The sequence below is a fragment of the Sminthopsis crassicaudata genome, chromosome 2 (genome assembly GCF_048593235.1).
Source record: "Sminthopsis crassicaudata isolate SCR6 chromosome 2, ASM4859323v1, whole genome shotgun sequence".
Lineage (NCBI taxonomy): Eukaryota > Metazoa > Chordata > Mammalia > Dasyuromorphia > Dasyuridae > Sminthopsis > Sminthopsis crassicaudata.
The window spans coordinates 166,067,614-166,091,154 of record NC_133618.1 but is presented as its reverse complement, the minus strand read 5'-3'; the positions used below and the strand labels follow the sequence as shown (position 1 = coordinate 166,091,154).

General features: G+C 33.0%; 1 protein-coding gene across 1 annotated transcript in view; it reads right to left on the bottom strand.

Annotated features, from left to right (window-relative positions):
• ESF1 (ESF1 nucleolar pre-rRNA processing protein homolog) overlaps window positions 1-23,536 on the bottom strand; it is an 87,726-nt gene extending 64,190 nt beyond the window's left edge. Inside the window, exons 1-4 of the mRNA XM_074287835.1 lie at window positions 23,278-23,536; window positions 20,899-21,571; window positions 11,522-11,790; window positions 10,949-11,062 (exon numbers count right to left, since the gene is read on the bottom strand). Coding sequence (XP_074143936.1) covers window positions 10,949-11,062; window positions 11,522-11,790; window positions 20,899-21,535 — 1,020 coding nt within the window. The 5' untranslated portion in view covers window positions 21,536-21,571; window positions 23,278-23,536. The remainder of the gene's footprint in view (window positions 1-10,948; window positions 11,063-11,521; window positions 11,791-20,898; window positions 21,572-23,277) is intronic.
• Window positions 23,537-23,541: the final 5 nt, after the last annotated feature.

Here is a 23,541-nt window from a genome sequence, read left to right as displayed (position 1 = left end):
TGAATTTCAATCATGTAATTTCTGAATATCATTAGTTTTTGTAAAATATTAAAATAAAATATGAAATTTCCATTTGGTTTCACAAATTAAGTGTTTAAATTTATTTTATTTTCAGTTCTAAATTCTCTCCCCTCACTCCTTATCCAATGAGAAAAGAAATACTATATATCTATATATACAAATATATGAAGTATAGAAAGCATAATTCTGTATTAGCTGTGTTCCAAAAAGAAAAAAAAAGAAAAACAAACGAAAAAAAATATGCTTCAATCTGTACTCTGAGTCCATCAGTTCTCTACCTGAAGAGGATATATTTTTTCACCATGAATTCTTTTGGAATTGTGGTGGATCATTTTATTGATCAGTTACTAAGTCTTTCACAGCATACTGCTGTTACTATGTAGATTGTTCTCTTGGTTCTACTCGTTTTATTTTGTATCAGCTTCACATTAGTCTTCCCAGGTTTTTCTGGGGCTATATCCTTGATCACTTCTTATGGCACATAACATCTCATCACATCCATACACCATGACTTGTTGAGCCATTCCCCAATTAACAGGCAACATTTCTATTTCCAATTCTTTGCCATCACAAAAAGAGCTGCTATGTATATTTCTGTACATATGGATCCTTTCTCTTTTTCTTTAAATTACTTAGAATATGGACCAAGCAGTTGTGCTGTTATATACACAACTCCTCTGGCAAATTGCCAAACTGTTCTTGAATGAATGGATTAGTTGACAGTTATATCAACCATACATCAATGTACTGATTTTTCCCTTATCTCTTCCACAGGTCATTTTCCTTTTTTTGTCATTTCAATGTGATGGGTATGAGTTTGTACTGTAGAGTTATTTCAATTTGTTTTAATCATTTAGAGCATTTTTTCATATGGCTATTGATTCAACACTTGATTTCTTTCTCTGAAAACTGCCTGTTCATATCCTTTGACCATTTTTCAACTGAGATATGGCTACTATTTTATAAATTTGATTTTCTCTCTGTATTTCATAAATGCACCTACCCACCCACCCACCCATAACACATACTCCCCTGCCAAGAAATGAAACCATTATCAGAGAAACCTGGTACAATGATCCCCACCTTTCTTCTAATTACTGGCTTTATTGGTTTTGTTTGTGTAATCTTGATAATCACCTTCTAAAAAAAGCAACCAGCAATTAATAACTAAGTTGAAATTCTAGTGGGTTGTTTTTTTTTTTTTTTTTTTTTTTATCGTGTTGTTTTGATCTTGGCTGTTAGGAATTTTTGGATAAAGTTTGTTACATAATGCTACATGGGCTACATGATCTAATTCCACTGTCCTCTGTTACCATGTTGAAAACAGTTTTGCTTTTTTTCTTTTTTTGAGTGCCAACTTCTTACTAGAAACTATTTCTTAATGTAACATGTTTACTTGGAATGTATTTTAACAATTTTTGTATAGTGTAAACTGAAACATACACATTTTGTACACTTTAAAAAATAACAAACTAATTTTACATTCCCATTCCCTTTGGTCATTCACTCACTCCTCTCATCCATACATCTGAGAGGTAATTTTTTTCTCCTAATTTGCTTATGACAAGTTGTGTTTAAATCATGTACCCATTTTGAGCTTATTTTAGAGTATACCTCTACCTAGTTTCTGCCAATAATTCTCTCTGTAGTTTTTGGTAAAGAGTGTGTTCCTAACCCAGTGTAGGGATCTTTGAATTTGTCAAATACTAGGCTACTGTATTTAATTGCTTTTGCATTTTGTATACTTAATCTTTCTCACTGATCAATGACTCTTACTTTTTTATCCAGTACTAAACTGTTTTGATGATCATAATTTGAGGCCTGGTACAGCCATTAGATCTCCTTTCTTTACATTTGTCCCTCACAGATTTTCTTTTATTCCTTCAGATGAATTTTGTTATTTATTTTCCAGCTCTAGAAAACAATTCTTTGGTAGTTTGTTATGGCATAAAATGAGTAAATGTCTGTGCACTGGCAAGTAGAATCTCAAGTATTTTATACTACCTGCAATTATAGAATTTCTCTATCTCTTCCTATGCATTTTGTTTGCAATACACAGAAATACTGGTCTTTTGGGTGGTTTTTATATCTTTCAACTTGGCTAAAGTGGTTGATTCTTTTGATTTTTCTGACTATCATATCACCTACAAAAAAATAAGTTTTGTTTTGCCATTGCTAATGTTTATCATTTAAACTTATTTTTCTTATCTTATTGTTATAGTGAGCATTTCTATTACAATACCAACAACAATAGTATTAACTATCTTGCTTCATCTCTGATCTTATTGGGGAAACTTCTACTTTATCCTCATTATAGATAATGCTTGCTCTTTTTTACAGACATTTGCTATTTATAGTTTTAAGAAAAAATCCACTAACCTAAGTTTTTTAATAGGATTAAGTATTGTATTTTGCAAATGCTTTTTTTAGAACATATTGTTACTTTTGGTTTTTTGCATTGTTAGAGAATTCAACTACAGTTTTTTCTATTTTGGCTCTCCGTTTAGCTATCAAAACCATATTTGTTAGAAAAAATATATTTGGTAGGATTGCTTTATTTTTTTAGTTTATACAGTATTGGAAATAATCTTAGAATATTTAGTAGAATTTACTTGTAAATCCAATTGGACCTGGTTTCCTCATTTCCTTTAGATTTTATTTATACCTCATTCAATCTCTTTTTCTAAGATAAGATTCTACTTCATCTTGGTTAAGCTGGGCAATTTACAGTTTTGTAAATATCTGTTTGACTTAGCTTATCAGGTTTATTGGCATATAGTTGGGAAGACTGATTTATAACATTGTAAATTTTACCTGCATTGTTTGTACATTTACCTTTTTCATTTTTAATTCTGATAATTTTATTTTCTTCTTTCTTTCTTTTCTGCTGAGGCAATTGCGATTAAGTGACTTGCCCAGGGTCATACAGCCAGGAAGTGTTAAGTGTCTGAGGCCACATTTGAACTCAGGTCCTCCTGACTTCAGGGCTGGTTCTCTATCTACTGAACACCACCTAGGTTCCCCTTTCTTCTTTCTTTTAAAAAAAATCAAATCATACAATGATTTATTTTACCTTCTCTCCCTCTTTTCCCCTCTAACTTCTAGTTTTGGTTGCTTTTTACTTCAATTTTATTAACCCATCCCTTGTTTCCTGGATTTTTAAATTTGGTGTTTGAAGATTTTTAATGTTAGTTTTTTATACATATATATATATATATATATATATATATATATATATATATATATACACATACACACACACACACACACACATATTTTAGTTACACGCTCAATTCATTGATCTACTACTTCTCTCTTTTCTTTTCTTTTTTTTTTTTTTGAGGCTGGGGTTAAGTGACTTGCCCAAGGTCACACAGCTAGGAAGTGTTAAGTGTCTGGGACCAGACTCAGGTCCTCCTGAATTCAGGGCTGGTGCTCTATCCACTGTGCCACCTAGCTGCCCCTACTTCTCTCTTTTCTTGATGTAAGTGTTTAGAGATATAAATTCCTTCTCACCCCATCCCCAAATATGGCTTTGGCTCTCCAAAGTTTTGATACATTGTACTGCCATTACCTTTAATGAATTTATTAATTATATTTTGTTTGTTCTTTGGACCATTCATTCTCTAAAATTAATTTCCTTTTTAATCTATGATTACAAGGCCTATTATTGAATGTAATTTTTATTGCGTTTTCAGTGATAAAATCTATTTTCCAGTCAAGCTGACTTAGTGTTCCTCAGACACAGTATTCCATCTCATTCCATGTTCTCACACCTGGAATTTACTCCCTTCTTACTTAAAATTCCCAAATCCCTTCAACATTCTGTTCAATCATCAATTCTATGAATTTTGTTCTGAACTCCTTAGCTACAAGAGATCTGCCCCTTTTCCCTGAAGAGAATGTAGGGTCATTCAGGTCAGAAACTATTATTTTTCTAGGTTAATACTTAGTTCAAGACATTGCATAAAGTAAGCACTTAAAAAATTGTAGAAATATCAGTGACTGACTATATCACCAATTCTAGTAAAGAAATGAGAATTACAGAAGTGAATTTAGTAATCTATTTATATCCTTTATCTGAAAGGCCTCCTAGATGCACTATTATAGAACTATAAATATTGATTTATACATGGAAGTTACTGACAGCAAGAAAACTGTATGTACAAAAATCACTGTAGTAACATTTTGTATGATAAAAAAAAAAAATTTAAAAATGTGCTCCTAAATTTGAGAATGGTTACACTGTGGTATAAGAATATAATGAAATATTACTGCACTATAAAGAATTACAAATATGAATAATTCAGATAAACATGGGAGATTTCAAATGTGGTAATGAAGAATTAAAAAAAAAAACAATATTCACTTTGATTACGATTGAAGTCAACAAGGAAATTACATTTACTATCAATTGAAAACACTTCATTAGACTACTTAACTGATTTCAGGGAATACTTTTTGAGAGATTTTTTTGCAGGGAGGGAATAAATTATCATTTATTTTGTTTTGCTGAAATTTTCTGGTAAAATAACCGTCATAGTGGCCAAGTTCAAGAACCATCCGACTAAGAAAAAATATTGGAAGCTGCTAGAAAAAAGCAATTCAGATATGGAGGAACCACAATAAGGATAACCAAGGATCTAGCAGCATCCACATTAAAAGAATGAAGGGCCTGGAATATGATATTCCGAAAGGCTAAGGAACTTGGTATAGAATAAGTTACCCAGCAAAAATGAGCATTGTTTTCCAGGGAAGAAGATGGACATTTAACGAAATAAATGAATTCCATCTATTCTTGATGAAAAAACCAGATCTACACAAAATGTTTGATCTTCAAATACAAAACTCAAAAGATTTCTAAAAAGGTAAAAAGAAATCTTGAGAACTATATTTCTGCCATAAAGATATATAAAGAACACATGTATAATTTGTCCTAGAAACTAGAGGTGGAAAGGAAATTATATCATAAAAAAGGGTAAAATGGTGGTACTACATCTCATGAAGAGGCAAAGGTAACTTATTATATTTGAGAGAAAGGAGGGAGATGAACATAGTGTGAATCAATAGACATATTCAATTTATGGTGAAACTTCTTCCACTTCATTGAAAAGTGAGAGGGAAGGAGTAAGCTAAGGGGAAGGGAATACAGAAATTGTGAGAAAAAGGGGGTAAAATAGGAAGAGGAACTTTAAGGTGGGGGAGGGATACTAAAAAGGGAGGGCTGTGAAAAGCAAGTGGTGTTCACAAGTTTAATACTGGGTAGGAGGGTAAGAGGAAAGGAAAGGAAAAAAACATAAGCAGGGGTTAACAGGATGGCAAGCAATATAGAATTAGTCATTCTAACCATAAATATGAATGGGGTAAACTCCCTCATAAAGAGGAAGCAGTTAGCAGACTGGATTAAAAGTCAGAATTCTACTATATGTTGTTTACAGGAAACACACCTGAAACAGGGTGATACATTCAAACTAAAAGTAAAAGAGTGGAGCAGAATCTACTATGCTTCAGGTGAAGTAAAAAAAGCAGGGGTAGCCATCTTCATCTCAGATCAAGCAAAAACAAAAATTGATCTAATTAAAAGATAAAAGAGATAAGGACGGGCATTATATCCTGCTAAAGGGTAGCATAGATAATGAAGCAGTATCAATATTAAACATATATGCACCAAGTGGTGCAGCATCTAAATTCTTAAAAGAGAAATTAAGAGAGCTGCAAAAAGAAATAGATAGCAAAACTATAATAGTGGGAGATCTCAACCTTGCATTCTCAGAATTAAATAAATCAAACCACAAAATAAATAAGAAAGAAGTCAAAGAGGTAAATAGAATACTAGAAAAGTTTGATATGATAGATCTTTAGCGAAAGCTAAATGGAGACAGAAAGGAGTACACTTTCTTCTCAGCAGTTCATGGAACCTATACAAAAATTGATCATATACTAGGACATAAAAACCTCAAAATCAAATGCAAAATCAAGGCACAAATAGTAAATGTATCCTTTTCAGACCATAATGCAATGAAAATTACATTTAATAAAAAGCCAGGGGAAAATAGACCAAAAAATAATTGGAAACTAAATAATTTTATACTAAAGAATGATTGGGTAAAATAGCAAATCATACATAATTAATAATTTCACCCAAGAAAATGACAATAATGAGACATCATACCAAAATGTGTGGGATATAGCCAAAGCAGTAATAAGGGGAAGTTTTATATCACTAGAGGCCTACTTGCATAAAATAGAGAAAGAGAAGGTCAACAAATTGGACTTACAACTAAAAATGCTTGAAAAGGAACAAATTAAAAACCCCCAGACAAACATGAAACTTGAAATTCTAAAAATAAAAGGTGAGATTAATAAAATTGAAAGTAAAAAACTATTGAATTAATTAATAAAACTAAGAGTTGGTTCTATGAAAAAACCCAACAAAATAGACAAACCCTTAGTAAATCTGATTAAAAAAAGGAAAGAGGAAAAGCAAATTGATAGTCTTAAAAATGAAAAGGGAGAACTCACCACTAATGGAAAGGAAATTAGAACAATAGTTAGGAACTACTTTGTTTAACTTTATGCCAATAAATTCGATAATTTAAATGAAATGGAAGAATACCTTCAAAAAGATAGCTTGCCCAGATTAACAGAGGAAGAAATAAATAGTCTAAATAGTCCCACTTTGGTAAATGAAATAGAACAAGCTATTAACCAACTCCCTAAGAAAAAATCCCCAGGACCAGATGGATTTACATGTGAATTCTACCAAACATTTAAAGAAAAATTAGCCCCAATGTTATATAAACTATTTGAAAAAATAGGGATTGAAGGAGTCCTACCAAATTCCTTTTACACAAAGATATGGTACTGATACCTAAACCAGGTAGGCTGAAAACAGAGAAAGAAAATTATAGACCAATTTCCCTAATGAATATTGATGCTAAAATCTCAAATAAAATATTAGCAAAAAGACTACAGAAAATCATCCCCAGGATAATACATTATGACCAAGTGGGATTTATGCCAGGGATGCAGGGCTGGTTCAATATTAGGAAAACTATTAGCATAATCAACTATATCAATAACCAAATAAACAAAAACCATATGATCATCTTAATAGATGCAGAAAAAGCATTTGATAAAATCCAACATCCATTCCTACTAAAAACAGTGGAGAGTATAGGAATAAATGGACTATTCCTTAAAATAATGAGTATATATTTAAAACTGTCAGTAAACATCGTATGTAATGGCGATAAACTGGAACCTTTCACAGTAAGATCAGGAGTGAAACAAGATTGCCCACTATCACCATTACTATTCAATATAGTACTAGAAATACTAGTCTCGGCAATAAGAGCCGAGAAAGAGATTCAAGGAATTAGAATAAGTAATGAGGAAATCAAACTATGACTCTTTGCAGATGACATGATGGTATACTTAGAGAACCCCTAAAAAGCTATTAAAAATAATTCAGAACTTTAGCAAAGTGGCAGGATACAAAATAAATCCACATAAATCCTCAGCATTTTTATACATTACCAACACAATCCAACAGCAAGAGATACAAAGAGAAATTCCATTCAAAATAACGGTCGATAGTATAAAATATTTGGGAATCCATCTACCAAAGGAAAGTCAAGAACTATATGAGCAAAATTACAAAACACTTGCCACAAAAATAAAGTCAGGTTTAAATAATTGGAAAGACATTAAGTGCTCTTGGGTAGGCCGAGCGAATATAATCAAGATGACAATACTCCCTAAACTAATCTATTTATTTAGTGCTATATCAATCAGACTCCCAAGAAACTATTTTAATGACCTAGAAAAAATAACAACAAAATTTAATAGAAGGCCGAGAATTTTTTAAAAATTAATTTTATAATTATAAAATTTTTTTGGACATTACATATGCATGACTAATTTTTTTTTTATAACATTATCCCTTGTATTTATTTTTCCAAATTTTTCCCTCCCTCCCTCTGCTCCTTCCCCTAGATAACAGGCAATCCCATACATATTAAATGTGTTACAGTATAACCTAGGTACAATATATGTGTGTAAATCCAATTTTCTTGTTGCACGTTAAGAATTGGATTCCAAAGGTATAAGTAACCTGGGTATAAAGACAGTAGTGCTAATAGTTTACATTCAATTCCCAGTGTTCTTTCTCTGGGTGTAGCTGTTTCTGTCCATCATTGATCAACTGGAAGTGAGTTGGATCTTCTTTATGTTGAAGATATCTTCATTATTGTTGAAGTGTATAGTGATCTGCTCATTTCACTCAGCATCAGTTCATGTAAGTCTCTCCAAACCTCTCTGTATTCATCCTATTGGTCATTTCTTACAAAGCAATAATATTCCATAACATTCATATACCATAATTTACCCAACCATTCTCCAATTGATGGGCATCCGTTCATTTTCCAGTTTCTAGCTACAAAAAGAGCTGCCACAATCAAAATGGGTCCATGATTTAGGCATAAAGAATGAGATCATAAACAGATTAGAGGAACAGAGGATAGTTTACCTCTCAGACTTGTGGAGGAGGAAGGAATTTATGACCAGAGGAGAATTAGAGATCATTATTGATCACAAAATAGCAGATTTTGATTACATCAAATTAAAAGGCTTCTATACAAAAAAGCTAATGCAAACAAGATTAGAAGGGAAGTAACAAATTGGGAAAATATTTTTTACAGTTAAAGGTTCTGATAAAGGTCTCATTTCCAAAATATATAGAAAACTGACCCCAATCTATAAGAAATCATACCATTCTCCAACTGATAAATGGTCAAAGGATACGAACAGATAATTTTCAGATGATGAAATTGAAACTATATCCACTCATAAGAAAGAGTGTTCCAAATACTACTGATCAGAGAAATGCAAATTAAGACAACTCTGAGATACCACTGCACACCTGTCAGATTGGCTAAGATGACAGGAACAAATAATGATGATGTTGGAGGGGATGTGGGAAAACTGGGATGCTAATGCATTATTGGTGGAATTGTGAAAGAATCCAGCCATTCTGGAGAGCAATTTGGAACTATGCCCAAAAAGTTATCAAACTGTGCATACCCTTTGATCCAGCAGTACTACTACTGGGCTTATATTCCAAAGAAATACTAAAGAAGGGAAAGGGACCTGTATATGCCAAAATGTTTGTGGCAGCCCTTTTTGTAGTGGCTAGAAACTGGAAAATGAACGGATGCCCATCAATTGGAGAATGGTTGGGTAAATTATGGCATATGAATATTATGGAATATTATTGTTCTGTAAAAAATGACCAACAGGAAGAATACAAAGAGGCTTGGAGAGACTTACATGAACTGATGCTGAGTGAAACGAGCAGACCTAGGAGATCATTATACACTTCAACAATGATACTGTATTAAGATGTATTCTGATGGAAGTGGATATCTTCAACATAGAGAAGAGTTAACCCAATTCCAATTGCTCAATGATGGACAGAATCAGCTACACTAGGAAATGAGCGTAAACTGTTAGCATTTTTTGTTTTTCTCCCCAGATTATTTTTATCTTTCGAATCCAATTCTTCCTTTGCAACAACAACAACAAAATTCGGTTCTGCACATATATATTGTACCTAGGATATACTATAACATATTTAATATGTATGGGAATGCCTGCCATCTAGGGGAGGGGGTGGAGAGAAGGAGGGGAAAAATTCGGAACAGAAGGGAATACAAGGGATAATGTTGTAAAAAATTACCTATGCATATGTACTGTCAAAAAATGTTATAATTATAAAATTAATAAAAAAATTAAAGAAAAAAAGAAATAACAATCATAAAAATCAAGAATGTATTAAAATACAAGGCATGCTGGTCAAAGAGCAATAAAAAGAAAAAAAAAGACTAAAATACAGTGAATATACTGGCAATATTAAGATGTTAGGAAAAGTAGAGAATTGAGTAGATTTTTTATAGAAGAGTTCTGAAAAGATATACTGGGGAGCATTTAGGACACAGAACAGAGTAGGTATTCCAACTAAGGAGATCATATATACATCTAAATCACATTCAGTGAAACCATATCACATTAGAGCTTTTTATATTGAAAAACTGAGAAACTGTCTTCCTCAGAAAACTTCAGAAGTAGAGTTAATTAGGGATCTTATTAGTTCCCTTTTCTCTTTTATGTCAGTACTTTGTCTTTATGATTAGTTTTGCTTAATTTCCCCCCCTCTTCTGCTTTTTCTTTTCTTTAAATTAAGGATGGTTTCCTAGCTAGGATTAAGGAGAGGGAATTTTAGGTAATTAAAAACTAAAGTTATACAGGCACAGCTAGATGGAACAGTAGTTAGAGCACCAGCCCTGAAGTAAGGAAGACCTCAGTTCAAATATGGCCTCAGATACTTAACACTTCCTAGCTGTGTGACCCTGAACAAGTCACTTAACCCCAATAACAAGAAAACCATTAAAGTTATTCATAAAAATTAATTTAAAAAAACCCCCAAAACTTAAAAAACAATTTGATACCAAAGAAAAAGTTGTAAGAAGACACCTACTATGTTCCTTAGCAGGGAGAGGAAGGAGGGCTTACTAGTGTGAAATACTATTTATGTCAAATTTTTTGATGTTTTTTTCAGCTTTGTTAGTCTTTTTTCTCTACTTTTTTTCTCTTTTAAATGATTTGTTTTAAAAGATGGTTCTCTGGGAAGGGGAGGATGAAGAATATTGGGTTGATAAGACCAACAATATATTTTTAAAAAATGGAGTTGATGCCAGTCTATAGTAGACAACATAAATATAGTTTTTGTTCAAGTCAGAGGCTTCCATAAAAAAGTTTTTATAGGTGTACTTCTGTTAACCTTTATTAAGAACAAAAGATGACTTTAAAAAAGATTAGTGTATTTGAAATTCTTGGAGAAAATTTCAAAGCGAAATCCAGCCCTTACCTTCACAGAAAATATAACACCACCTTTTGGTTTAAATGAATTGAACAGAGCCAGCAAGTCTTTAGCCTTTAATCTATCCCAGTCCATGTTACAAACTGCTAATCGACGAGTAATCTGTATAATTGAGGAAAATAAAATTATTACATTTTACATTTTTCCTATATTCATAACCACAAAACAATATAAACTACTGCATGGGCATACAAATTTTATACTTTAATATAAATTATCTCAAAATTTTAAATGAATTAAGAATCAGCTAAAATGTAGAGAATAATATTCAAATTAAATTCTTCAATTTGCAAATAGAAACATGATTATGAGCTTTTTTGGTGAACTCTAAAAGGAGGCAAACCAGTTTATACCCTATTTTAAAATTTCTTCTGATCTGTGATTCATTTCATAGTCTCACCTTTAAGAAACAAAAGTTTCTTAGGTAATCAAGGAAAAATTATGGTGGGCTTAGAAAAGGAAACTGATAGATTAGTCAAAGATCACAAGATAAGAGTATTTTCTACAAGGAAAATTTTGATTTAAACTGTTAGTATAAATTGGTTCTATTAAAAAACTTACCTCATCTGCACGAGGGGCATCTTTATCCAATTCTCTCCATGCATGCTCAAAAAGAGGTTCCTTTGGTAAAAATTCAGTCATATCATCTTCTTCATCTTCTGAACTAGTTTCAATATTTCCTTTTCCCCTAGCCAAGTCAGGGCCACTATCACTTTCATCATCATCCCATTCTGAAGTTTCTTCATTATCTTCTGACTGTTCATCATCTCCTATTTTACTATCATCTTCAGTGTCTTCCTCTAAATCACCTTCATCAGATTCAATGACATCTAAATAAATATCACTGCAATTAATTGATTGGGAAAAACTTCAAATAAGTATAAATACCAAATCACGTGCAGTATAAATACATTCAAACAACTAAAATAAACTGTTCTAGGGGAAAAAAAAAAAGCCAGACTACAAATCTTTACAACATAATCCTTCAAAAGATAAAATGAATACATGGACAGAGAAGTGGAGCAAAATTATAGAAATACAGCGAACCACAATCATTCTCCTTGAATTTCTTGTCAAATCCTCTAAAAATACACCACACTAAATGTTGATATGAAAATCCAAGAAAAATCACAAATTATCCAATTCGTGTCAGAGAGGTCTGAATTCACTGGGGACATGGAGACAGTAGCACTACAGCAAAGGGAGAAGGAGTGTAGCGAGTATGAAGTAGTCCTAGATCTGGCGGAGGTTTGATTCAGCTTAAACTTGTAACCATTCATATTTCAATCTTTCAACAAAAAAACTGTTTTGTGGATAAAAGACTAGGCTTGGAGTTAGAAAATCAAAGGTTCTAATTTTGCCTTATACTTAATAGCTATGTGACTGGAAGTCACCTTATCTCTTCTCAGCTTCAGTGTCATGGGTAAAATGACAACAGTAACTACTTAATAAGGTGGTTGTTGTAAGGATCAACTTAGATAAACTGTGTACAATTCTTTGGAAACATTAAAGTTTTACATAAATGTTAGCTACTATTATGACAATAATATATATATATATATTTTTAAATAGCAGCTTTTTATTTTCAATATATATCTTTGCACGTGTTTCATTCATCCTTGCAAAACCTGGTGTTCCAATTTTTTCTCCTTACCCTACCTCCCCTAGACAGCAAATAATCCAATAGAGGTAAAAAATGTGCAACACTTCTATACATATTTCCATATGTCATGCTATATAAGAAAAATAAAATTAAGAAGGAAAAAAAAGAGAAAAAAACAAAAAACAAGGAAACAAACAAACAACAACAACAATAAAAGTGAAAATAAATACTATGTTGTGATCCACATTCAGTCCCCATAGTCCTCTTTCTGGATACAGATGGCTCTCTGCATTACAGGTCTTTTGGAATTGGCCTGAATCACCTCACCGTTGAAGAAAGTCACGTTCCTCAGAATTGATCATGGTATGATCTTGTTGTTGCTGTGTACCATGTTCTCCTGATTCTGCTCATGTTCATGCAAGTCTCTCCAGGCCTCTCTGAAATCATCTTGCTAATCATTTCTAATAAAACAATACTATTCCATAGCAGTCATATACTATAACTTATTCAGCCATTCTAACTGATGAACATACCCTGAATTTCCAGTTCCTTGCTACTACAAACATTTTTACACATGTGGGTCCCTTTCCCTCATTTATGATCTCTTTGGGATACAGACCCAGTGGAAACCTTTATGGATAAAAGCGTACGCACAATTTGATAGTCCTTTGAGCATAGTTCTAAATTGCTCTCCAGAATGGTCAGATCAGTTTTTATGCCCAATATCTTGAACATGGGATTCTATCCCCATCTGGGAATGTCTCTCCCTCAGGTGGCACTGATTGTAGGCCTTCAACCAGAGATGTGAAAGCAACAGAAGGATGTAAGAGGGTAGAAGGTCAAGCTGGATATCTCCACCCAACATGTGCAAAATCAAGAGCTAAAAAAGTTCAAAGCCAAAAAAATAGGGTGGAAGAATGAGCAAAACAACAACAACAACAAAAACAAACTGGTCCATATGGTGACAGAGAAACTCAAGGCCATTATTAACACAGAAGAAAATTATTTGAAAATAACTATGAGCAATGCTTCAAAGAAAAATACATTTTGGACACAAGCACAACAAAATTTTTTGCAAGAATTTAAAAAAACTTAAAAAAAATCAAATGAGTTTTATGGAGGAAAAGTATGAAAAGGGAATTAATAGTTTGAAAATTTTACTTCTGAAAATGACTTTTTTTATTTATAGCTTTTTATTTACAAGATATATGCATGGGTAATTTTCAGGATTGACATTTGCAAAACCTTTTGTTCCAATTTTTCTCCTCCTTCCCCTAATCCCTCCCCTAGATGGCAGGTAGACCAATACATGTTTAATATGTTAAAGTATATGTTAAATACCCACACACACACACACACACACACACACAGTTGTTTTGCTGCACAAGAAGAATCGGTCTTTGAAATAATGTGCAATTAACCTGTGAAAGAAATAAAAAATGCAGGTATTGGGAATTCTATGTGGTGGTTCACACTTGTTTCCCAGAATTCTGAAAATGACTTTTTGAAACTTAGAATTGGACAAATAGAAGCCAATGATTCCATGAAACACCAAGATGTGATAAAATAAAGATTGAAAAAAAGAAAAGAGAAATGAAATATCTCATAGAAAAAAATTGACCTAGAAATAATCAAAGAAACCACTAGACATTCCTGAAAGCAGTGACCAAAAAAAGCCTAAATACTGTTTTCCAAGAAATCATAAAACTGCTCAGATATTTAGAATCTGAAAGCAAAGTAGAAACAAAGAATTCATGGATTACCTCTTGAAAGAAAGAACAACATGAAAATTTCTAGAACATTATGGCCAAAATCCTAGGTTCCCACCAAGAAAAAAATATTACAAGTAACTGAAAAGAAAGAATTCAAAAGGGTAAAGCCAATTAGATAAAACAAGATTTAACAACTAACACCATAAAGAAGTGGAGAGCTTGGAATACGATATTCTACAAAGTTGATCTAGGATTACAATCAAGAATAACTTACTCTCCAAAACAGAATATAATGCTACAGGAGAAAAGGGATTTTTTAATGATACAGATGACTTTTGAGCATTTCTGATGAAAAGGCCGGAGCTAAAGAGAAATTCTAACATACTAATATAGGACTCAAGAAGCATAGAAAGTGCTTGAGTGAGAAATTTGGGTAAGAAGTCATAAGAAACTAACAAGTTTAAATTGTTTACCTCTTTATAGTTTAAGATTAACATAATCTCTCAGAACTTTATTACCACCAAGGCAAAGAGGGAATCTAATTAGAAAGGGATATGAATGTGATTGTTACATTTGAATGAACTGAAGAGGAACACTTTGGAAGGGAAGAGTAAAAACTGAGGGAAATTATCTTACATAGATGGGACACACAAGGAAAAATTGATACAATAGAATGGGAAAAAGAGGGAAACAGGCAACACTTGAATCTTATTCTTATCTTGACTGGTTCAAGGAGGGAAGAATATATATTCACACAATAACTCGAGTACAGAAATTTCTTACCCAACAGAGCAGAGGGAAAGGAATTAAGGGGAGGGAGGAATAAAAGGGAGCTTAGATAAATGGAGGGAGGCAGTGGTCAGAAGCAAGAGAGAGTCTTAAAGTAGTGGAACCAAGATGTTACAGAAAAGAAGCAGTCAATGAATGTGGATGGAAGCATAGTAGTTTCATCTTTTTTGTATTCTTGTGATCTTTCCCCTTTTGGTCTGATTTTTCTTGCACAACAAATATGGAAATATGTTTAGAAGGACTACTCATATTTAACCTGTATCATATTGCTGGGTGGGAGGGAACATTTGGAACACAACATCTTAAAGAAATGAATATCGAAGCCCATCTTTATATGTTATTTTATATTTTTACATTTTTTGGATTTTGGATTTGGATTCCAAATATTTATATATTTGGAAAAAATATTACTCAGAAAAAAAAAAGAGAATTTATTTAAAAAAAAAAAAAAAAAAAGGAAGCAGTGGCAGCAATCAATTAAGTATTCCCAAGTTCCTCTCCAAAAACTCTAAAATAACACTTCAGATCAAATTTTCAAGTGGCAAAACCAGTGAAACAATTTTCCAATCCTAGACAACTTATAAGGTTGGCAGGAAAGAAATGCCAAACCATGCATTAGGGTCAGCTACATGGGTGGCAACAACAGTTTCCAGTGCTCTCAACCCATTAACTTTGAGGTGATAGTGGTAGTTTGAACCAAATGGTCAAAAGCAGACTGTAGGATACCTTTTGCTGGGTTCAGGAATCTGTTGCACTGCCCACATGCAGTTCCACTTCATAGTCCCAGGGCCACAAGGTGCAATAGTACTTGTGATGCAGAAAAGTAGGGACCCAGGTTATTGTTCAACGGCACAGAAATATGCTTGTGGTGACTCGTGAGAAAAACATAAATCCTGGTCTCAATTCTATGACAGAAGTCAAGCACTAGCACTTTAGTTGCAGGAAAGAGAGACTTGGACCAGGAGAAATGGTAGTGCTGGTACTTACAGGGGAACAAAGTCCTTTTAAAGACCAGAAAACAGATGAGAAGAATGATAATCACATCTCTCCTTAGATCATACTGCACTGAAAGTACTGTTAAAATGAGACCCCCAGTTTATTGCTAAAAACAACAGCAAGTAAGGTCTGAAGAAACTTGGTCCCCTCTACTTCAAGCACCAGGTTCAAATTTATTATTTTTTTTTTAAACTCTGATAGCATTTTTTTTAAATACATGCAAAGATGGTTTTCAACATTCACCTTTGCAAAACCTTGTGTTCCAATTTTTTCTCTTTTCTTCCCAAGACAGCAAGCAATCTAATATAAGTTAAACATGTGCACTTACCACATCCAAACAAAGTTTACATTGAGAAATAGGCTGGGAAAATGAGCAAATAACCTTCTCCCCCCCCCAAAAAAAAAGGAAAGAAAAGGAAAAACAAAACAAAACAACAGAATCTGACCATAAATTGTCACTATAGTGAAAAAGAAAAATCCAGACCCAATCTAGGAGATACATAATAATAAAGTATATCAAAACAACTACAAAGTAACTACAAGTATATCAAAACAAAACAAAATTGGATGCAAATCAAACAAGAATACTTGGAAAAGTTCAAAATTTAAAAAAAAAAATCAAGAAGTAGAAGAAATATTGGAAATAAAAATTGAGACTGAAGCAAGAAAAAAAATTATGGAGAGTCATGAGTTTAGTTGGGAAAAAAAAAAAAAAATTCACAAAAGAAAAGAATGCCTTAAAAAGTAGAACTGACCATATGGAAAAAGAGGGAGAAAAGTTCATTAAAGAAAATAATTGTTAAAAAATTAGAATTTGACAAGTGGAAACTAATGACTCTAAAACATGTCAAGAAATAATATAACAAAGTCAAAAGAATGACAATATAATATAAAAGAAAATATGAAATGTCATTGGAAAAACAACTGACTTGGATAACAGATTGAAGACAAATAATTTATAAATTGCTATATTACCTGAAAATGACCAAAAAAAGAGCTTAAACATTATCTTTTTTTTAAAAAATAGCTTTTTAATTATCAAAATATATGCAAAGATAGTTTTCAAAACCTTTGCAAAACCTTGTGCTCCAAATTTCTCTTTACCTTACCTCCCAATCCCTCCCCTAGAAAGCAAGCAATTCAATGTTAATCATGTACAATTTTTATATACATACTTCCACATTTATCATGCTGTACAAGAAAATAGATCAAAAAGGAAAAAAAAATTGAGAGAAGAAAAAAGCAAGCAAATGACAAGAAAAAAAGGTGAAAGTAGTATATTGTGATCCACACTCAGTTCCCACAGTCCACTCTCTGAGGGCAGATGGCTCTCTCCATCACAAGTCTATTAAAATTGCCCTGAATTACATCATTATTGAAAAAAGCCATGTCTGTCAGAATTGATCATCACATAATTTTCTTGTTACTGTGTACAATGTTCTCTTAGTTCTACTCACTTCATTTAGCATCAATTCATGTAAGTCTCTCCAGGCAGCTCTGAAATCATCCTACTGATCATTTCTTAAAGAACAGTAATATTCCAAAATATTCATATACCTTAACTTATTCAGCCATTCCTCAACTGATGAGCATCCATTCAGTTTCTAGTTTCTTGACACTACGAAAAGGACTCCCACAAACATTTTTGCACATATAGGTCCTTTTCCTTTTTTTATAATCTCTTTGGGATATAAGCCTAGTAAAGACAGTCCTGGATCAAAGGGTATGCACAGTTCCAAAATGGTTGGATCAGTTCCCAATTCCACTAACAATGTATCACTGTCTCAGTTTTCTCACATCTCCTCCAACATTTACCATTATCTTTTCCTAACATCTTAGCCAATCTGAGAGGTATTTAGTGGTACCTTAGAGTTGTTTAAGCATTATCTTTTAAGAAATTATCACCAAAAATTGCTCTCAAATCCTGGAGTCAGAAAGTAAAATAGAAATTTAAAGAGTCCACCCAATACCTCCTGAAAAGATATCCAAAATGAAAATCCTAGAAATATTATAGCCAAATTCCAGCGCAATCAGGTGAAAGAGATAATATTGCAAAGCAGCCTGAAACAATTCAAATCTCATGGAGCCAGAATCAGGATCAGAATTAGTGGCTTCCACATTAAAGTACTGGAGGGCTTGAAATATGATATTCTAGAAGGCAAAAGAGCTAGGAATACAATTAAAAAAAAAAAAACAAAAAACAAAAAAACACACCCAGCAAACCTGAGTATAATTTTCCAGGGGAAAATGAATATTTAATGAAACTGAGGCTAAAAGGACCAAAGATAAATAGAAAATTTAATTTTCAAATACAAAATTCAAGAAAAACATAAAAAGGAAAACATGAGAAATAACATGAAAATCTTTAGGGTTAAAATGTTTACATTCCTAAATCAGAAAATGAAAACTGATAAATAGAATGGATTAAAACCTCACATCCAAAAATATATTGTTTACAAGAAAGACTAGCAAAGGGTTAAAATAAAGGGATGAAGAAGAATGATGAAGAATATTTCATCTAAAATAAAAGAGGCAGAAATGCATTCTTTTCAAACCATAAAGGAATAAAAATTGCATAAAAGACCATGGAAATACATATTAAAAATTATGTGGAAACTAACTGAATCCCAAAGGGTGACTGAGCTAAAGAACAATAGAAACGATCATTTCATTAATGAGAATGATTATTAAAAATTAAAACAAAATTAATGGATGCAGCCAAAGCAGTACTTAATGAACATTTATACTTGCAAATACTTATACCAATAACAAAGAGAAAAGCAGATCAATGAACTGGGCATGTTAAAAAAAAAAAAAAAAAAGATGAAATTAAAGCAATTAAGCTTTCCTTTAAAATAAGTAGAATCTATCTAAAACCAAGGATAAGCATTATCTTGCTTTTATGTTGGCATAACCAGGAAAAGTGGGAATGAAGCAATGATGTCCATCATCACCATTACAAGTCAGTACTATATTAGATAGAAATGCAAGCTACAGCAATAGGAAAAAGAAAAAAAATTGAAGGAATAAATATAGGCTATTGAAGAACTAAAAGTATCACTTTCTGTAGATGACATAGTTATACTACAGAATCAACTAAAAAACAAAGTGAAATAATTAATTAACAACTTCAGCAAAACTGAAGGATATAAAATAAGCCCATACAAAGGATTACCATTTATGCATATTATGAATAAAATACAGCAGAAAGAGATAGGGAAATTTTATTTAAAATAAGTGCAGGCAGTATAAAATACTTGAAAATCTACTTGCCAAAACACAAAGGAAAATATGTGAACATAATTACAAAACAGTCATAATACAAATAAAGATAGATTTCAAGAGCCAAGGCACTATAATACTAATGGTAATACTTCCTACATTAATTTACTTGTTCATGGCCATACCAACTTAACTATCAAAGAATTCACCTAGAGGAACAAAACAATCAAAACTAGGAAAAATAATAGGGCATGATGTGTATTGTGTAGGAATCTTTTTAGCAAGTTTCTCGGATAAAAGTTTCATTTCTTAAATATAATATATAATAAGTAATATAATATATTAACAATATAATAACATTATTAATAATAATATAAAACATAATAAATATATAAAGAATTAAGTCAAGTTTACAAGAAATGGAGCCATTCCTCAACTGAAAAACGGTTAACAATATAAACAGTTTTCAAAGAAAGAAATCAAAGTAAAAATAGCCATATAAAAATGTTTTCTATATAATTAATAATAAGGAACATTAATACTAAAACAATTCTGAGATACCTCTTATACCTATCAGATTTGATAAAATGATAAAAAAGAAAATGCTAAATGCTGAAGGAACTGTGAACAAACTGGTACACTAAGACACTGTGCAGTTCCAATCATTCTGAAAAATAATTCAGAACTATTCCCCCAAAGCTATTAAATTGTGCATATCCCTTAGCAATACTGAAAGATATCAAAGAGGGAAAGGATCCATAAGTACTAAAATATTTACAGCAGCTTTTTTTATAATGGCAAAAAACTGGAAACTGAAAGATACCCATTAATTGGAAAACTGAATAAATTATGGTATATGAATGTGAACAAAAGTATGTGATGTAAGAAATGATGAGGGATATTATTTCAGAAAAAAAGAAAAAAACTTAGGCAAACGTTCAAGTGAAAAATTAAAGTTTAAAAAAAAAAAAAAGTTAATTTACCCTCAAAAATCTTGGTAGGTGCTATGGTAAAGTCTCTTAAACTGTGGATATCTTAACCCCATAACTGAATATAGAGAATTGCAAAAGATTTGTCAACAATGAAAAGTTTCTGAACATAATAACCAAAATAAAATGCATAATGAATCCAAGGGAAGGGTAGCCCATGTTATAATGTGTGACTTCACTGCATGCAGCCTTGGTTTTCAACACAACATAAGCATTTTACACTCCCACGGATAAATGGTGACAGAAACACTTTGACTCAGATTCAAGACGGGATTACAAAAAAATTTCTTGGGCAAAAAGGGGTCAAGTGGAAAAGATTTAAGAAGCCTTGAATTACAGGATGTTTTTGGGTAGTGGCCATAAATAAGTCAAAATCAATTATTAGTCAGAAGATTCAGACTTCCATCCCACAAACCTGACACAGTCTTCAAAATATTCACCTTAATTTAATCTGTTAACAATCTGTTACTTTTTTCCAGTCAATATTAGTAAAATAGTAGGATTTTTTTTTACTATATTATCAAGTTATATTAAAATTGCTTTAAATATTATCTTCTTTAAAAAAGTCTAATACAAAAGTGCACTATAGTCAATAAAAACTTTAGACTTGTTTTTTTTTAAACTAACCTGAATCATATTTCTCTTTTTCTTTAGGAAATTTCATCTTGGAAGGTTTCATTTTATTATTGTCCAATTCGGATATCTTTAGGTTTCCTCTGTATGATGTGTCTGCATTAAATAGGGAGGTATCTTTTTGATTCTTTATGCCTTTATTTGTCGATTCTTTTTCATCCTTTTGTAGATTATTTTGTGCATGTACTTTCTTAGTTTTGTTTGAACCCTGTGTTTTACATATATTTTCATAATTTTCTGGTTCTTTTCCATGTCCAAAGGCTTCCTTTTGCTTAGCTATGTTCCTTGTCTCCTTATCATCCAATAATTTTTTTGAATCTTCTTTTTTAGTTTTCTGTGCCTTTTTCTTTGTTTTCTTTTTGTCTGATGCTTCACCATCTTTATCTGAGAGATCAGAATCTGAATCTGACAAATCATAATAACGTTTCAAATCCTCTGTACTGCTGTGATTTATAGGACGTCCTCTTTTATCCACAGTATATTTCAACGTGAATTTTTTATCATGAAACATTGCTCGAAATCTCTTATCAATCTTAATTTTTCGGTCCTTTTCTGGCATTTCCCAAAATCGAGGGTCCTTTGTAATTCGAAGAAACCTTTCATCATTCACAAGTTCTTCTTTTGATGCCATTTTTAAGCTTTCTTGTTAACCAAAACCTGGAATACCCTTAAAAAAAAATGGAAAAATGTGATTTTAAGGACTTAAATTTATAAAATAAAAACTTTTCAAAAAAGGTTCATTGATTCTTTTAAGTTACATTTCATAAGAAATAAAAGCAAGGCACAATAAAAACTATTTCCATTGTTCTCTTAGTAGTGGGTTACAGCTACAACATCTATATGTGCATCCTAAGTTCAATTTTTAAAAATCTAATATTTTTAAGAAGTCTTAAGAAATCTTGTCACACTAGATTTTAGCACTTTTCTGACTCAGAAAATTGGTACCTGTTAAGGACCATGCCTAAGTGAAGGGGCAGGTCAATTCTCCCAGAGCCTCCACAGCTGTGGATCATGAAGGAGCTGCAAGGCAGCCTTTACTGACATAAGTGTTGCTTATGGACTGGGAATGAGATAAATTGGAGGCAAAGGGAAGAAGAGAGAGGTCAGAGAACAGAAATTGCCTCTCAGTCTCCTTGAATCATCCTCCTCCTCTCCCATGAAGAGATCCATTCTACAGGTCTGAGTTAGACCTCCAGCAGGTAACTCCCCGTATCAAAACAGGTATCCTAGATCAAGGTTTCTTAAAACGTTTTCTACTCAGAATCTTTTTTCACTCAAGCAATTTTTAGGTGACTTTAGTCATATAGGTGCATTGATTTTTTAAAACTCAAACATTTGCTGATAATAACTCCAAATTTCAAGATCCCCAAAAGTTATGAGATTCCATATGAGGTCTCAACTAGTCTTTGCCCTAAATAGCTACTCTGCCTAAAAGAAAACTTCATCAGAGATACAGGAACATCTAACCTTTCCAAAGAAATCTTTAAGAGATAAAATTATCACTTTAAAATAAGAAATTTTTAACAAAACCTCCAATAGATCAAATATCAATATGAACGCGGGGACTGCTACTTCATCACCAAAGTTTAGAGCTGAAACCTGCCTAGCAGCCAGCTTTTTCTACCTTCAGGCTCCTGGGTTGCCTGACGTATTGAAAATAAAGGTAGCAGGAGGCAGCTAGGTGGCGCAGTGGATACAGCACCAGCCCTGAATTCAGGAGGACCCTGAGTTCAATCGGGTCTCAGACACTTAGCACTTCCTAGCTGTGTGACCCTGGGCAAGTCACTTAACCCCAGCCTCAAAAAAAAAAAAAAAAAAAGAAAAAGAAAAAAGAAAAGAAAAAAAAGAAAAGAAAGGTAGCAAACTGGGGGGTCTCTTTTCCCAAAAGAGGAGTGAGGGGCGTCTTCCTAATGAGCTGCCATTACGGTTTGGCGACCTGTGCCTCACAAGCTCCCAAACTCATTAAGAAGTTAGATGAGAAAATAAAAAAAGCCCACCAGTGTGAAGTACAGGGTGCCCCAAGTCTTGGTGCAGCTTACCGCACCGTGTTTTACATTTCGTTTTACGGGAGGCAAAATAACGATAATAAACGTGTACATCTATGTATGTATGTATCCCATTTACTATGTGCCAGGCGCCGTGCTAACGCTTTATGATCGTTAAATCCTCACAACCGCCGGGGAGAGGGGAAAAGGTTCCGATCTCCATTTTTACATAAACAGGGATCCCGGGATCAGCTCTAGGATGCGTCCGAGGCCGTATCTGAACGCAGACTCCCGCTCCAGGCACAGGATCCATCGCTCTCTCGGCCGGCTGCCCGAGATCACACAGCTCTCAAAGGAGCAGAGCCGGAACAGAAGCAGTTCATCCTACCTCACGCCGTGCGAGAGAGCCCTCGGAAGTCGAAGGGGGGGACAGGCTGCTTTTCCAAAGTGACTCCGAAAGGAGAAGATCGAAGCCAGAATCCCTTCTTTCCACCTCAGCTAGCGACTTTCTGTAAAGCTCTTGCAGTCCGCCACCAGAAATCAGAGCCCCAAACGCCTACCACCCCGAGTCTCTGCACAGCATCACGTGGAGAAATTCAGGTCCACAATCCTTCACGCTAAGCTCTGGAACTACGGCAAGCGATCTGGCTCA